Here is an 18,485-nt window from a genome sequence, read left to right on the forward strand (position 1 = left end):
CTTTGATGAAATAATGAATCATGGTAAAAAAAAAAAAAAAAAGCCATTAATCTATGTGCAGTATTCCCCTAGCGCTGGAGTTCTCCCGTTCTCCTTGATCGGTAAACTTGGTCTTGGCTCGCTGGCTGTTCGTGCTGATCTTCTGGGGGAGGGGCCTGTTGCTGTGGTTTCCAAATGTCTTTGCCGGAGGCGGAATTGCCCCGCCCTTGTCGGTCCGGGCTAAGGAAGCTGCTCCGGTTTGCTCTCAGGAGCTTTTGTTCCCTGCAAGCTCTCCGTACAGCCTTGGAGGACCAGGGCAAAAATGGTGGCCTCCCAATCTCCACCCGGAGGAGCTGAGAACTCGGGGCCCCGCTCCTCAGTGTGTCCCCAGAGAAAAGCAGTCACTCCCGTGTCCCCGGTCTCCGGCCGCACTCCGTGCTCACCCGGCCTGTGATCGAGCGTTGCTATCTCTGGCACCCGACCCCGCGCAGAGTCTCCAAACCCAGCAGATCCCTGCAGTGCGTTCCCGCACCGCTCCTCCCCGGGAAGGAAGGGGAGTCTCCCCGGATCTGCCGCCTGCTGGGTCCCTGCTGGAGGAGCCGAGCCCCGACTGGGCCACAGATCACAGTTTATGGCAACCCCGAGCTGAGAGCCCACGACTCTGCTCCGTCTCTGCAGCCGGCTTCCCCGCTCTGATACCTGGGAGCTCTGGCGCACTCAGGCACCCCCGGTCTCTCCGTGACCCCGAGGGTCCTGAGACCACACTGTCCCGGGAGGATTCCACCCCCCGCTTAGCCACTGCAGCGACGTCCCTCCACGGAGCCAACTTCTAAAAGGTCCGATTTTGTGCTCCGCGGCTCTAGCACTTGCCAGAAGCGGCCGGCGGAGGCCCCTCCCCCGCCGTCTATCCTCCCGAATATCGCCTCGGATTCACTTCTCCGCACGTCCTACCTTCCAGAAAGTGGTCACTTTTCTGTTCAGAGAGTTGTTGCTACTCTCTTCTTCGGTCTCCTGTTGAGTTCGTAGGTGTTCAGAATGGTTTGATCCCTATTCAGCTGAATTCCTGAGACCAGACGAAATCCAGGTCTCCTACTCCTCTGCCATCTTGCTCCGCCCCCTCCCTCTGTTACATTGTGAGAGAAGTCTCTTTACAGCTTAATTTCTGTAAATTCTGTAAAAATGAGATGATAAGGTAAAATGACTGTAAATTTCAATCTTCATAACAAAAAGTGGTTGAGAAAAACCCATACCTACCTCCTCCTTGCCACAAAAAGACAGAAAAAAACCACACACAATTTCTTTCTTATTCAATAGGATTATGGTTTCTGGACACTCATCAATTTTAGTAAATGCAGGAAGCAATTTTAATGTTATGTTCATTGATGTTTCCCAAGCGACTAAACTAGCACAGTACAAAGCATATAATAGACACATGATGAATATGTGTTTAATGGAAGCATAGAAACACTCGAATTAAAATTTTAAGCTATTTCCCATGAAATGGTGTTAATGGTTGCTGTTTTTATCTCCTCCATAGGCTTGTAACTGCAGCACAGTGGGATCCTTGGATTTCCAATGTAATATAAACACGGGCCAATGCAGCTGTCACCCCAAATTCTCCGGTGCCAAATGTACAGAGTGCAACCGAGGTCACTGGAACTACCCTCACTGCACTCCCTGCGAGTGCTTCCTGCCGGGGACTGACGACAGGACCTGTGACCCAGAGACTAAAAAGTGCTCCTGTATTGATCAGACTGGGCAGTGCACCTGTAAGGTGTGTGCTGCCGAAATACACTAAAGGAAAACATTCCCTAGGTTCTCTTTCCATTGCTCACTTTTAACTTCATTCATGCTTCAGTGCATTAAACAAATAGACAAAAATTCTTTGCCAGACACAATGTTTATTCATATATGTTCATTGGCATACAGATAAGCGCTGCTCTTTAAGAACTTGTTTTCAACCCAAATCCAACTTTGTTTCCAGTTGATAGAGATGGTATATTTTTAATGGTAAAGTTAAATTTCTCTTTACATATTTGCTTTGCTTAAACAGGAATAATTTGGGAAGGAAAAAAAAATGACAGTTCTCTTAAGCATCATCAGAGGAAAATCACAGCTAGATAATAAGACTTCTAAAAAACCATTTCTCTTCAAATTAATCCACAATCACTATACACTGAAAAATATATTTGTTGCTGTGGAAGTTCAGTAAAATTTTATCACGTATAAACACTGACATAACAAACAGCGACTACATGCAAAATTCAGCTCTCCTTGATATTGTTAAATGATGTAGAAAAACAGCCAATTAAAAAAGATAAGAGGGATTCCCTCCCCCCTTAGATATTTCTGAAAAATCAATCCCAGGATAAATGCTGTTAAGACTGTGTCAGAGGTAGCTTTTCAAGAAAAAAATCCATGCAAAGAGGGACAGAGGACATAGGAAAATGAAATCCAGGGAGTGATTATTAAAATAGTCTTCAGAATTTAAGAAAATGGCAGCCCTTGCCATTGAAGTCCCCAGACAAAACACAAAGTCCAGTGCTGCATTATTACATACTATGATTACACACTGTATTTAATATGCATTCCTTGTGCTTATATACGCTACATAATGATAATTCTATAAACCCTCTATTTTAACACCCTGCCTGTTTTTTACAACTTTGTATCACACCACTGTCTGGGAATCAATGTTTCTGTTTTGCTTTTGAAATTCTCATGACTCTTTCATGTTGCTCACAGCGGATATTAGGAAATGTGTTGCTTAGATTTTAAAACCAATATACAATAGCCTCTGCAATGTATTTATGTATAAATAAAGCCTTTTTTAGACTTCTGAAATCCTGACAAGGAAATTAACTACATATGCCATTTGAGATGTGAGTCTAATACTCAGTGTTCCTTTTTGGTTAATTAAGAAGCATTACTCATTCTCAAGTTTATTTCTCTCATAACTTCATCATCTACCCTGAGGAACTCTCTCCTCTTCCTTCAGGTGAATGTAGAAGGTGTCCACTGTGATAGGTGCCAGCCGGGCAAATTTGGACTTGATGCCAAGAACCCACTAGGCTGCAGCAACTGCTATTGCTTTGGGGCTACTACCCAGTGCTCTGAAGCAAAAGGACTGATCCGTACGTGGGTGAGTAAGGAACCACTGAGCCATGTAATGGTATAATGTCAGTTCCTGTAGGTGTCCTTCAGCCAGGTACTGAGGGAGAGGAGGCAATGGTGAAACATTTAAGTAAGCTTTTCCCCTGTGCACATTTAGAACTGGGGCCATGTGACATTAGACAGTTGGGATAAACGCCTTTTTTTTTCCTCCTAAAAATAGCTCATTTATTGTTGATAAGGAAATAGATGCCCAGTGAGAAAGGGAGACGTTGTACCCAAAGCATTATGTTTGGGGGATGGGCAGCAGCTGCATTCTGGAGAGTGAGGGCACCAGAGCATGAATGCAGGCACGTGCTAAGGCAGTCATGAAAACCAGAACTTGTTGCACGTTCACTTGAACCAGCCTTAGAGAATCGCTGCCTTTTAGGGTGGCAGCATGTTCATTCTTACTTTCATTTTTCTCTAACTCTTCCCACTTTTAAGTTCTACTTTTTATTAGTGTAAAAGACCAATTTTCACAGATGTTGTAGTTTTCACTGTGCAAAAAGGCAGAAAGACTCATCCCCTGCCCTGGTGGCTCACGATGCACAAGTTTTCTTTCTCATCAGAACGAGAATGGGGCTGCAGAGAGACACACAGTCCCTAACTTAGATTTAAAGGGGTGCCGGAAAGATGTGAGCTGAGTGCCCTGCTGTGTTTTGATACCCACGCAGGTGACTCTGAAGCCTGAGCAGACCATTCTGCCCCTGGTGGACGAGGCCCTGCAGCACACCACTACCAAAGGCATCGTTTTTCAACACCCAGAGATTGTTGCACACATGGACCTCGTGAGACAGGAACTCCGTCTGGAACCTTTTTATTGGAAACTTCCAGAACAGTTTGAAGGACGGAAGGTAAGGACAAGAACTTCAAAGTCATACGAGAACAAAGTAAAATATGCTTTTGGACTCACGCCATTTGGGGCTTTATCTGACACGTCACTCCTCACTTTATTTTGTCAGTTGATGGCCTACGGTGGCAAACTCAAGTACGCAATCTATTTTGAGGCTCGGGAAGAGACAGGTTTCTCTACCTATAATCCTCAAGTTATCATTCGAGGTGGTACCCCTACGCATGCTAGAATTATCATCAGGCATATGGCTGCTCCTCTAATTGGCCAATTGACACGGCATGAAATCGAAATGACGGAGGTAAGCTTATTAGTTTGGTGCAAGGATGCCAGTGGTTTTGCATTTAGTTTCATCAAAGTGGTTTCTTTTCCTATTAACAGAAAGAATGGAAATATTATGGTGATGATCCTCGAATCAGTAGAACAGTGACCCGTGAAGACTTCTTGGATATTCTATATGATATTCATTATATTCTTATCAAGGCAACTTATGGAAATATCATGAGACAAAGCAGGTAAACTGTAATAGAACAAAAGTTCAATTCTTATTTTAGAGTCGTCTATAGGTAAGATTGATGAGACACCAACAAGAAAGATTTAGAAGTGTTTGGTTTGGGAGTGTGATGATAGAAGACAAGTCAAGGATGGCTTCCAGGTCACCTGGTGGAAGATGATACCGTTTCCGCCCCAAAACAAAATAGGATGAGAAGCAAGTTTAAGGGGGAGGGGGGGGAGTCAAGTTGACCTTTGATCTGGTGAGTTTTAGACACCAGTCAGAAATTCAGAAGGAGAAGCCCTGCAGGGTAGAGATAGATAACTGCTGTGCTATAAATAGATTACAAGATTGCTGAGAAAGTGACCCCCTTCAACCTTCAGGGGAGCCAGGCAGGGTCAAATTGGTCTCGTCTTTTCCAACCGTGAGCATTCTCAAGTGTTCATCCCAGTGTGCCCTACAGTATTGTCCCTTTCACTGTGCATCATAATGTGAAAAGATTGGGAATCACACCAAATAGAGAACAGAAGAATAGTAAGAATAAATGTGGTGTCATGGAAGCCAAAAGATGAGAATACTACAAAGGAGTATCGTGTTTTCGCGTAACCCAAAGAGGTCAGCTAAAATGAGGCTTTTGAGACTGACACCTAGGATCACACTGGTCCCATTCATAGTACCAATTTTTGTAGAATCCTGGTGCAAATCTCAAAGTTTTGAGCTATATGAATGGGACACAGTGGCCCTAACATTATGGGCGTAGACTGTTGTTTTCCAGGAAGATAAATGTAGAAGGGAGGAATGAGGTGGTGTCAAAGATCAAAGGATGATTGTTTAATCTGAGTGAGAAGGAAACTTGTTTACAAACCCTGAGGGAAAGGAGTCTGTAGCAAGATATACATTAAAAATGATAGGATAAAGAGAAAATAATGGAGAAGGCAGGAGATTTCAACATGGGCACACATGATCATTTTCTAGAGTGGAAGGGACAATTTATCCAATGAGGTAAAATGAGGAATTGCTCACATGTAGCTAAGTTTCCTACCATGGAGGCAGAAAGGTGAGCTGAGTTCGTACACATAGTCTCAATTTGTCTGACGTGTCAGTTTCTCTGTTCCTGTAAGAATATGGAATCAATAGATGTTTGAAAACAGTCTTATATAATAAATTAGTAGATCAGTTTAGGAAAACAAAACAAAAGAAAAAAATTATGAAGTCTTTTATTGGCAAACCAATGAATATATAAATTCCGCATTTCAGATATTTAAATTATACTAAACATAGGAGAAGATTTTTTTCTTTGTTGAAGAAGATCCATATTGTTCTTCCGATTGTACCATAAGTAGGGACTTTGGGTAAAAGAATAAATCCAGGATCAAAATTCATTTTCAAATCTGTATCCCTTTGGTGTTCTTTTTATTTTCTCACTTCTAAGATTATTTTATGTGAAATAATTAAAAAATAAAGGCATGTGCCCAAAAATGTACTGTCAGCAATAGCATTAATTATTTTAAAATATCAATTGTAAATCAGGTGGCAGAAGCCAAGCCATGTTCGTATGTCATGGAAGACAGTGGGTAACTTTGTGAGGATGGAAATAATTATTTTGCAAATTCTTCCATGCTGCAGTGAGTTGGGTAGCACACAGAACATTGTGTTAGTGGAACTGATAGAAATAATGTTGTCAGGCGCCTGGGTGGCTCAGTTGGTTAAGCGACTGCCTTCGGCTCAGGTCATGATCCTGGAGTCCCGGGATCGAGTCCCACATCGGGCTCCCTGCTCGGCAGGGAGTCTGCTGCTCCCTCTGACCCTCTTCCCTCTCATGCCCTCTGTCTCTCATTCTCTCTCTCTCAAATAAATAAATAAAATCTTTAAAAAAAAAAAAGAAATAATGTTGTCATGCACTTTTCATTATACTTTCTTTGCTTCCCTCATACTGATTCCTTTTTATGGGGTGAAACACCACCTTTATTCTGGTGCACCCCCCACCCCGTAAGTCTCTTTCTCTTATCATATTATTCACAGACCTCCCTAAATAAAATTCTTTGGTTTAAGAGATCATTTTGTGAAGCTTAAGGATAAATACATACATACATACATACATACATACATACATACATACATACATACATCACTTGTTCTAGACTCAATAAAAACTAAAGCCATTGTCTGTCAACAATAAGAATATAAATAAAGCAATGGATCAGCACTTAATTTTCTAATACAGTGGAATTGTGACAACAGTGAAAAATCTATTTGAATCTTCCCTCAAAGATAGTTAGAACATAATCCTGCATCTTTGTTCAGTTACAAATTTAAAATAATCTCAGAAGCAGAGAGTTTGAGAGTTTTACATGTAGTTTGAGACTTTGTATATAATGTCAATGCTGACATTGCCTTTTTTTCTTCTCTTACATTCATTTGAAGGATGTAACAACTTTGCATTTCAGCCTTCACTTAAATAGAAGCTTGAGTTTGGCCAAATCCCGATTCAAGCAAAACAGTTGCTCTTTCAGCCCCTGAGAAAAACCAGGTGCATTGCAGAAATACCTGTTGTTGACATACAATTCAAATTTTATTCAGTTTTTTAAATACTCACTAGCCTGTTGTCTGCATGCATGTGGGAAAGAAAAGAAGATGATGCTAGTAAACCCTCATGTTATGAAATACCATCCGATGCCAACAGAGAGGACTCATAAACAAACCTCAGATGACCTGCTCATTCCCACAGAGAATCCAGGGGAACATAAAGGTAGAGTCTTTCTTACAGGAGGGGAGTGGTTTGTTTATAGATCAAACTGCTCTGTGTACTCTAAGGAGGGGAGAGTGAAACCTGAATTTTAATTGAACATGTGTTTCATAAAGGCTGGCTGGTCTTCCGCCGGCTGATTCCATTCTAGTGAAGTCAGGGTGTGCATCCATAATTCAGTGTCAATAAAATCTACCTAGGCTTGTTATAAAGTTTATGATTCAAGCTCCTTAAGCTATTGGAGGTGACTTTTAGTGAAGCAAAACTATTCATTTTCTCATTTAAAAGTTTATTTGCAGAACTTTTCATGTTCCCCGTTAGTCAGTCATGAAATAGTCTGAGTTTATGGACCGCATATATTTTTTAATGCCTAATTTCAAATGAATGTAAAAGGTACCAACATTTTCACTAGGAATGTATCTTTTTCAATTTTAAGGACCTTTCTACCAATAGGAAAGGTGAGTTAAATTAGTTGAAGGGCTTATTTAATAAAATTAACAAAATCACTGATTTGAAAGTTTCTTTATCCTTTCTCCAGTAAGATCAACATTACTGGATTATGTTCAGTCAGTTTCTAGACGTTTTTCTAAAGTTCTTGAAAGGACATTCAGAGACTCAAAAGGAAGAAATCGGGCTAGTTATAAATTAAAAGCAATTTCACTAGTGACTACAGGAGATACTCTAATGGGGAATGACCTTGGTTTGTCTGTTGGAAGGAATATAAATGTCTAATTAATTGGCCATGTCTACCTGAAGCCACTCACATTTTAAAATGTGGGGAAAAAGATCTTTATAATAACTTCTCAACAGGACATCAGACATCTAATTTACTAAACTCCTTATGATTTATGTGAATATTTTGCTGATGTGTAATCTCAGCCTTTGAGGAAGCAAAGATGCAGGACTATGATGTGGCACGTGAGTCCCTGGAATTTAGGCAGCTTGAAAACAATAGGACAAGCTTGAGGTTATTGACAAAAACCTGAGAAGACTCCTTTTGTAGGATTGGGTGCTTGCTACGTGAGCTTAATTTATGGGTGTGATAATCTAAATGTACTCGCTGTTTGCAGGATTTCTGAGATCTCAATGGAGGAAGCCGAACAAGGGCACCTAACAGCTGTGACTTCTCCAGCTCGCTCCATAGAAAGATGTGATTGTCCCCCAGGCTATTCTGGTCTGTCCTGTGAGGTAAGGGGCTACTGCTAACCTGCATAAGTTCAACTCACCTAACCAGCTAAATCGAAACCCTTCCAGAACTATCTTGGCTGCAATGAGTTTTCCTTATTCATGCATATCCTTAACCTATTTTTTGTTTTTAACCCTCCACTCACATCATGAGACACAGTAGGAGGAGGATGGTGTTACTGTGACCTAGAAGTAGGAATCACATCTGAAGGGAAATATTTGATGAAAATTAAAAGATTTGTCAAAATACGGAGCGGTCAGGAAACAAGAATGTTTTCATAAGGCACCTTTAGTATATCTGAGCTATTTTCTCGGCACCTCTTCTGAATGGCTAAAGACATTTAAGCTGCAATGATTATGAGATAGGATTATATTGGGTTTTGAAAGATTGTTTTTGTGTGGAACATGACAAAACGTAGGCACTGAATAGCAGACTGTTTCCTTCAATGTAAGCTTCCCAAAAGGACATATATTTTTCCCACAATGCCACTATCATCCAGTCGTTAATATTTTTAAAAATTGCTTATTTTGCTCTCTGGGATTTTCCTTTGATTATCTTTAGAACTGGTATATTTTCTAGATCTTTATCCTCTGGAAGCCTATTTAATTTTTGTGAATATTAAATATCAATAGGAAGAGTATAATATAGGGGAAAGTGGGATGGATGGGAAACTGGACTGGTCTGAATCTCGACTTCACCATGTACCAGGACTGAGACCTTGCACCATTTGCTAAACTTCCAAGCCCCTTACTGCCACCACACTTGCTCCTCTCCTGCAGACCATAGTCCTCCCCACAGTGCAACAACCAAAGGTGTAGGAGGGGGCGTCCAGGATCTGCTCCAGTCCTGCAGTGTAGATGCCTTCCTGGTAGGCAGATTGGTTGGGGCCCACTGCATAGCTGGTTAGATATTCTTAATACCTCTCCTACCTGCAGCTGATGAATCATATGAAGACGAAATGACCTATGACCCTAAAGCACTATTACGGTGCCTGGCAGTAGTCAACGTTGGTTGATGTTAATAGTGTTATTACAGAATAATTAGTTATATATCCATGCATTGATTTCTTTATAGAAAACGGTATGCATCTTTTGTAAATAGGATTTGAGGAGTTTTGGTAAGTATGGCTCATAAGGCAGATGGTGGCACCAGCTCAAAACTAAAGTAACTTAAAAATAATGAATATAAATATCTTGAAATGTAGCATATTATGATGAAAAGAAAAGGAGTTTGGTTTCAGCGATTCCTCCCTAGCTCCACTACTCGGGCAGGGCATTCATTCTGTTTGTTGCTGGCCCTTAGGATTTTTACCTGTAGAGTCATCATGAGGATTGGTTTAAATGAAAATATGTATGTGAAAGCCCTATTATGATCTGAAATGCTATTCAACTTAGTTACCATTATATAAATTCCATGCTGTTCAGAGAACAAGTTAATAAGAATAAATGCAAACATCTGTAAAACACCCTTGGAATACTTTTATAACTTTGTGGCTGCTCTGAAAGGCAATATTCATATGAATGTGTCTATTTTGATCTAATAAATAGTCAAATAACCCACCTCATTATGAAGTCATAACTCCTACCTATACGTATATGCACTTGTACACATACTAGTAAGTTATTTATTGCATTTATATGCACAACCAACCAAAATACACATATGCACACAGTGTAGATGTGAACAATGAGACAGTGAACGTGGCGCATATAAAACATGCTACCTTTCCAATGAGCATAAAAGACTTAAAGACGGAAGACAGAAAGAACTTGAGATTGTTCTACACAAGAATTTTATCCCAAGAAGCGTTTGGCTATACTGTTGGTTTACTGTGTGACCTTGGTCAATTCTTTAATTGTTATAGGCCTTAGTTGCTATATAGTTATCCAATCTATAAAATAACAGGTTGGGTTTTGAAGTTCTAAAATTCTCTGGCTCTGCAATATTATTTTGCTATAAAAGGTATTGTGTAAGTAGTCAAGATTGACCTTTAGCCGTCTTAAAGAGAAAGCTACCACAGCTATATTTTTTTCTGCGTGTATTTAAAAGAATACTGTTCACTTACAAATAAAAATGTGAGTAGAGGAGCAAATTATTTTAATGCGGTCTACCTTCCATTCCAGATTTTAAATGTTAAAAGCTCTTATTGCTGTGATTGGTAGGCTTTTTAAATAACATATTCTAAAACATGCTTTTCCATTAATCTTAGTAATTTTCCGTCATTATGTGAAAATATATATTAGCACAAATAAAGAAACTGACAAATGAAGAAGATTAAGAAAACTAGGAACACATACAAACCAGCATCTGCATTGGTGGCTTCGCCTATATCCTGTGAATTTCACTTAAGCTCCTATTTACAGACAATAATTACAGTAATATCCTAGTGTTGAGATTATGGGGATAAAGGCCTATCTCTCATAATAAGGTGCCTGAGGTGTTCTCCACATCCCATTGCCTCTAATCCATTATACATCTTATTTATAATTCATCTTGATTCTGAAGTGTAATTGCCCAAGCATAAAATCTAATCATCAAAGCAAGAGCTAAGGACAGTTTTGAAATAATACCTCCCATTCCAGTAACATATGCTTTGGGTCATGAATACACAAAGCAATTCCTTTACAATACTTTCGCCAAATGTATGGTATTCTAGAGACATTTGCATTTACAAGCTCTTCATTTTCTGTTTTTACCCAAAATGTGGTTGCAAATAAAAAGAATTAAGTGTTAGTTACTGCTGAAAATATAGCCAACTGTGAAGACACTTAGCCTTTGCTTGTTACCTGTCATCTTATAATGCTTCGGCCTTATTCATTGAGAATATTAGTTCTAGAAATGCCCACTTATTACAATCTGTGATTTGGTGTAAAGATGAGATTACCTTTAGAAGTCAAGTAAAGGACTCATTTTCCCTACCACATTTGTTGGTGTGGGAGCCATTGAGTTTCTCACCATTGTCTGAGTTCACATGATTGCCTGACTGACCTAAACTCAGGTTAGTTTGTATGTAGAAATGGAAATAGTCAGCACTGAGTATATGGTTCTCTGCAATAAGATTATGGTGATCAAACAGTTGCAGATGATTTCTAGATCATATGTTGCGCAGTTCAGCCTCTGTCTCCTCACCCTCATGTTATAATAGGGGGCTCACGGTTGAATGGCTGCTGTCTACTGGGTCACCATTCAGAAGCTGTTACTTTTGGCTACTAAAAATAATTTTTTACATATCCCCAAAATGTATACCTATTATCAACTCATAAAACTCAAAAGACAAAATCATGAAAATAGACTTTTCTTCTTCCATACACACATCTCTTGGGATACCCTTTACCACTTTTGTTATATGTGGAAGATCCAAAGACTGTTTTCCTCTGCACAAAAATATTGAGGCACATGGTATGGGTAAGTAGGCAGACATGGATATTCTGTTACCCAATGCAACGTAGAACAATTACTGTTGTTTTTATTTTTAGTCTGTCTTCAATGACTATATTTAAAAAATTATCTGGAATAGAGGCATCTACGTTGATTTATTATATATGAAGCACTAAACATACATCATCTTCTTTAATCCTCACAACAACCTTATAAAAGAAAAAAACAACTTACCGTTTACTGAATGCCTACTGTATCCTGCACAACCTTTCCTAATATACCTACACCAACACTGAGTATGTATTATGACCCCCATGTTAGGGATGAGGAAATGGAAGCCCAGGCAGGTTACAAAACCTGCCCACGACCACACAGCTAGAAAACAGCAAAACTGCAATTTGAGCCCAATTAAGTCTGTTTCAAAAAACCTAGATGCACTTACATACTCAATTCTGATGTTCTACAAGATCCTTATGTTCCAGGTGAGGAAACTGCAGCCCGCAGTGTTCAACGCCTGCGTAAAATTATATTAGTGAGCAGTGAACAAGAATGAAACTGAGGATTGCCTGGTTGCAAAACACGCGTGACGATATCAGATAGGGTTTCCATTGGCAACAAGCACAAGTGTTCTTGTTAAAGTCTGAGGAGAGAGGTGGGAAATGGTGTGTAACCCTGCACCTGGACCTGTGGGTTCTCTATTCTCTTTGTCTCCATTCTCCCACGTTTTTATGCAATTCGAACATTTTGATGAGATGCCATATTATGAAAATAAAGATAGAAGGACTGCAGAAGACAATTGTGCTAAGAATAACTTTAGCACAAGGAAAGAGAACTTTGGAAAAGTTTGAGTTAGGAAAAAAAGGGACAGTGTTTATTTGCTTCTTTTAAATTCTCCATTTTGTCTCAGAAAGGATTGTAGACAGGACTTGAAAAAATAGCTATTGTCTTTCCTCTTTTTATTCCAACTCAAGTATAATCATTCTCATAAATGTTGCCCCAGTTCACTGAGAACATCTGACATTGAAAAACTTGCAAAAATACCAAAAAAGTGGAAAGAATAAATACAAAAAGGATCCAAGAAAGGAGGGGATTAAGATGAAACAAATACATCCAGTTCCTGTAAAGAGTGTTTTAAGGTGCTAACTCTTGCATTGTCTCTTGCTTTGCTAACTCTTAGAAATTTGATCTAGCAGGACATAAAATTTAATTTAGAGTGTTAGAACAAAAGATTCAGAAATCATCTGAGTTAATACACCCGCTCATTTGTGGGGTGGGGAAACCACGTCTTAATTATGCCACGCAACTTGCCTGTATCCCTTAGAAAAAACTAACTTGTAAGATCAAGGCTTCCATATTCATTTGCGTCACAGTATTGGAGTCTCTATGCCCTTTAAAAGCCACACATTACCAGCAGAGAGTGAGGAGCATGCCAGCGATTCTCAATTCTGGCTGCTTCTTAGACCCATCTAGGAGTTTTAAAACAAACCCTGGCCCTAATCTCTACCAATTAAATAAGAATTTCTAGAGGTGGGGTGCCTGGGTGGCTCAGTCGGTTGAGCATCCAACTTTTGGCTTTGGCTCAGGTCATGATCTCAGGGTCATGAGATTGAGCCCCACATGAGGCTCCTCGCTGGTTGGGGAGTCTGCTTGAGATTCTCTCTCCCTCTCCCTTTGCCCCTCCCCCCCCTCCCTCAACTAAATAAATAAAATATTTTTTTAAGAATTTAAAAGTTAAAAAAAAAGAATTTCTGGAGGTGGAACCAGGCATCAGTATATAAAACCCCTCAGATGATTCTATGTGCAGCCAGGGTTGGGAACCGCAAAGATAGGCCTAGAAGGTTCAACGCAGAGCTCCAGTGGGAGCTCAGGCTCAGACTCCCATTACAGGTGCTTTTTGGCTTCATCCTGTTCTCTTTCCTGGGAAGAGTCATAGTAATATGGGTAACTGGGTGTATGTTACAGTAAACTTCACCTGCCCCGCTCACCTTCAGGTTTCAGTATATAACACTGAATTTCATGTAATTCCTCAATGAAAAGTCCTGTTTCTGAACTTTATTCTTCCTCTGAGACTTGTCTTGAACTTCTGTTTGAGGTATAAAATGGAGCTAGAAAAACTGTCTATTTGTGTGATTTTCACATTCACACACACAGACACAGACACATAGAGACACACACACCCCTACACACACCTACACACACACACACCCCAAGCAAATACACCAGTAAAATAACAATAATTATATAGGGCGCCTGGGTGGCTCAGATGGTTAAGCATCTGCCTTCGGCTCAGGTCATGATCCCAGGGTCCTGGGATCGAGTCCCGCATCGGGCTCCCTGCTCCTTGGGAGCCTGCTTCTCCCTCTGCCTCTCTCTCTCTCTCTCTCTCTGTCTCTCATGAATAAATAAATAAAATCTTAAAAAAAAACAATAATTATATAGGTATCCAAGGATGAAATCCATGTAAAGAAAATCCAGTTTTATTCTGTAATCAGCATACTAAAGAACTGGAGCAACTCATACTGTGAAATATTTTTAAATACACTTTGAATGGTTTCTTTAGTTTCTTAAATGAGTTCCTCAGCCATAATTTCTAGGCCTTATTTGGTAACAATAGCAATATGAACCTTGATTTTAAATAATATGAATAAACTTATTAAAATATATGATTAAGTCCACTATAAAATAAATGAGACTCAAAATATTTTGAATACTGTTCCCGATTTTCTTTTATCAGCTTGCTCAAAGCTGGGACATTATTTAATCTCATTAAAATATCTTATAGGCTGTGATAAAAGCAGAGAGACTCTTAATTGAATGCTTAATTGAGGTGCTTTTGCAGTATCCAAATCAAAATAAGTGAGGGAGTGTTGACTATCGATCTTTTTCTTTCTCCAAGGAACCTTTTTGTATATACCACCCTGGATGGTCTAGTCCAGAACCAAAAGAACTTAGAGGCATTGGGAAGTTCTTTTTTTTTTAAATTTTTTTATTTAAAGATTTTATTCATTCACTTAAGACAGAGAGATACAGAGAGAGAGCATGAACAAGGGGAGAGGCAGAGGGAGAGGGAGAAGCAGGCGCCCCGCTGAGCCAGGATCCCAATATGGGGCTCGATGCCAGGACCCTGGGATTATGACCCAAGCTGAAGGCAGACGCTTAACCATCTGAGCCACCCAGGTGCCCCCACTGGGAAGTTCTTAATGCATATATTTTTTTCCTGCTTATTTGGCAATCATTCTTTCATCAACAGGAACAAGATATCCTGTGGAAAAAAATCCTACATAGCTAAGGTGGTAAAACGGTCCCTTTGTAATCTTCATTGGGACCTGAAGAACTAACTCTTACCTCTCACTCATAAATCAATGTCTGATAATGCAGTAGCTTTGCATACCAAGAGGACTGAGCCTGGAACCCAAGACCTTTCACATTACCTCTTCGGGGCTATGGGCTTCCTTCTCAAAAGCCAGAGATGTTTCTTTGATACATTTGCATAATAAACCCAAATGAAGATGGAAGTCTTGATTCTGCATATGTCAGCTTTGCTGGCAGTTTTCTGTTTGCTCTCAGATTTTTATTGCAAAATGAAAAAAATAGATCAGGGAAAGAGAAATTTTATTGGTGGTCTAATATTCCCAAGACATGAGAATTTTGAATTTCTTGCTTTTATCGTCTTTAAATTATATCGATATAAAAAAATGCAACTGCGACACTTTTCTATTTATTTAATATTTCTCTGAGTCTCATTGGACATTAGCTAGTTATCCATCAAGCATAGCAGAAGCAGACTTTAGGTTGTCAAGGACATTGGAATTCTCTCTTTAGTCCAAATGACAATTTTATTTAAAAATAAGCCTCTTTCTCAAGAAAAAGATTAAAAAGATTATTTGAAGCTTTTTCAGATTGAGTGGTGTATGCAAATGACGGCCTTCCTTTGCTAAGGTCCGAGGTCTTGGATGCTTCCTGTATACGTTAAGGACCACACAGAAATACACATTAGGAATCAAAACTGGCCCTTGTGTTTATAAGTGATGTTACCTTTAGTGCAGGTAGGGGGAAAGAAGTCCTTTTTCACCCCTGAGGAACCCAACTATTGCTAAACCAAGATTTATAACTTGACTGTCCTAATTGCTTTCCTTTTCTTTTAGACATGCATGCCAGGATTTTATCGACTGCGGTCTGAGCCGGGTAGCCGCACTCCTAGACCAACTCTGGGCACCTGCGTTCCATGTCAGTGTAATGGACACAGTAGCCTGTGTGATCCTGAAACCTCCAAATGCCAGGTATTTACCACGTCTTTCTTGACTAAGGCCCATGTGATCATTTATCTTTATACATGCTCAGATAGCATGTGCAGAGGCAAGCGAGCTAAACTGCAGGGAACTTAATTGTGTGTGTGTGTGTGTGTGTGTGTGTGTGTGTGTGTGTGTGTGTGTGAGAAATAAAACGTGGGGAAAAAAGACATTTACCATAGTATACATTTTTTAAAGTAATTAAAAATTGATCATTGCAAAAACCACTGCTCGTGTCAAGAAATAAAATATTAACAGCATTTTAGGAGAACACCTGAGGACACTACTATTTATTTAAAAATCATATGAGGGCCTTTTTTCTGATTACATACAAAAATAAACTTACAAAAATCTGGAAATTATAAAAAAATATTAAAAAAAGATAAAAGTCATCTAAAATTCAACATAAACATTTAATATTTTTGGTATTTTCTATGAGTTTTATGCATGTTTTTATAAATAAGATTCATATAATACCATAGGTGCCATTTTATGTTCTGCTTTTTAAATATACCTATTATGAGTGCGTTATGTTGCTGGATGTTCTTTGAAATCTTTAGTCTTTGATTAGATTACGAAATCCCTATTTCCCCCTCTCTCTTGAAGCATCACTTTTTGGCTTCTTTGCTATCTTAAAAAAATAATAGTAAAAATAAAAACAAAAAACAAAACAAAAATAGGGGCACCTGGGTGGTTCAGTTGGTTGAGCGATGGACTCTTGGTTTCTGCTCAGGTTATGATCTCTAACCAAAGACTAAAGATTTAATTTAACCACTTAATTTAACCCATAATTTACCACTTCCCATAGAATTCCAGCTACTCTTGTTGTTGTTGTTGTTGTATTAATGCTAACAGCCTGCCCTCCACCACTGCTATCCACCTTGGAACAATTGGGACTCTCAAGAAATTCGGGTTTGCCATGTCACCACATAGAGTTCCCCAGACTCTAAACCTCACCCAGGTCTGGACATCAGATTGGCTAAACCCATTTCCCACCTCTCCTCATCTACTGAAACCCCTCCAGTGAGGCTTCTGGAAGTCAAGGTAGAAACTCAGCAAAACCCCCCACATATTCTCCCTCTTTGTTTAATGTTCTCTTTGTTTCGCTGTCCCCAACATACTGCTCCCCGTAGAGCCCTCCAGGTGGTAGCTCTTGCCTCACACTCTTCATTTCCCTGAGTCTGAAGGCAGGTATCCTTGCTCCTCACTGCCCCTTTCCTGTCGTCCTCCCTTCTCCCCCATAACAACACGTGGCTTTGAATCTCATGCCCCCATCTATTTGCTCACTATACCTGCTCATCAATGTTCTCTCCTAACCCTCAGGTCACTCACCTCCTTCCTTGAAGATTTTTCCTCTGTATCTTTGCCATTCTCTCTAGCACTATTCCTATCATAATTCTTGGTGATTTTAATGTTTGTGAAATTAACTCTTCCATACCCTTAACTCTGCTTCTTTTCCTCACTCCATGGTGCTATTCTAGAACTTGTCATTACGAGAAACACAGTCTCAAGGTCAACTGTCCTCTTCGACCACCATCTCTTTTCTTTATAATTCACTTCTTCTTGATACATCAACTCCAACCTTTTTAGTCTCACCATGGATGCTCACACCTTTTCATTGTTCCTTAGCTCCTTCATGCCCTAACTTTCTCAACCAGCTTAATATTCACGACCCTTCATTAGTATAGCTGCCTCGTAATGTTCATTTCTCTTGCTACTCCTTTGTTTTCACTCAGTTAATTCTAACGCTTGTTAAATCCTACTGCTCCATACCTATGCCTTCTAAGCTGAATGTGGCTGTTGAAAAACAACTATGTGTTCTAGTCTCACCATAAATTCATTACCACTCACTTCAGATCGACCCTTTGTGCTGCTCCGCAATCATATCACTTTACTTCAGTCCATTTCCTCTCCCACGTTTCTGGATGATTATTTCATGCCTTCCCCTTCCTCTTCAAGCCCTCAAACCCCTCTGCCAATCCTTTTCCAGACTTAATCTCAAGTGATGGTCATGCTTTTATTTCATTGACAGATTAGAAGTAGTTGGAAAAGAACTAAAAGGATCTTCCATTACCACATGCACCCACCTTTCTGCATCTCTGTGCAGTTACTCTGACTCTTCCATCATTTTAGATGAACTTTTCTTGTTTCTAGAAAAGACAAGTAGCCCTTTCTCCTGCTCAAGGACATCATTCTGCCCATCCCTATTTCCCCTCTCTCTTGCAGCATCACTTTTTGGTTTCTTTGCTATCTTAAAAAAAAAATAATAGTAAAAATAAAAACAAAAAACAAAACAAAAATAGGGGCAGCTGGGTGGTTCAGTTGGTTGAGTGATGGACTCTTGGTTTCTGCTCAGGTTATGATCTCATGGGTCCCCCATGTGCATGTGTGTGCATGTGCTCTCTCTATCT

The 18,485-nt window shown here is 39.7% G+C and overlaps 1 protein-coding gene across 1 annotated transcript in view; it reads left to right on the forward strand.

Moving 5' to 3' along the window:
* LAMA2 (laminin subunit alpha 2) overlaps positions 1-18,485 on the forward strand; it is a 620,419-nt gene that overhangs the window by 412,874 nt on the left and 189,060 nt on the right. Inside the window, exons 25-31 of the mRNA XM_073893912.1 lie at positions 1,517-1,753; positions 2,978-3,121; positions 3,807-3,986; positions 4,095-4,283; positions 4,364-4,497; positions 8,292-8,409; positions 15,931-16,065. Of these exons, the coding sequence (XP_073750013.1) occupies positions 1,517-1,753; positions 2,978-3,121; positions 3,807-3,986; positions 4,095-4,283; positions 4,364-4,497; positions 8,292-8,409; positions 15,931-16,065 (1,137 nt within the window). The remainder of the gene's footprint in view (positions 1-1,516; positions 1,754-2,977; positions 3,122-3,806; positions 3,987-4,094; positions 4,284-4,363; positions 4,498-8,291; positions 8,410-15,930; positions 16,066-18,485) is intronic.

This window comes from Callorhinus ursinus, unplaced genomic scaffold, assembly GCF_003265705.2.
Source record: "Callorhinus ursinus isolate GAN/ISIS: 27379988/994484 unplaced genomic scaffold, GSC_fseal_2.0 scaffold6, whole genome shotgun sequence".
NCBI classification, from domain to species: domain Eukaryota; kingdom Metazoa; phylum Chordata; class Mammalia; order Carnivora; family Otariidae; genus Callorhinus; species Callorhinus ursinus.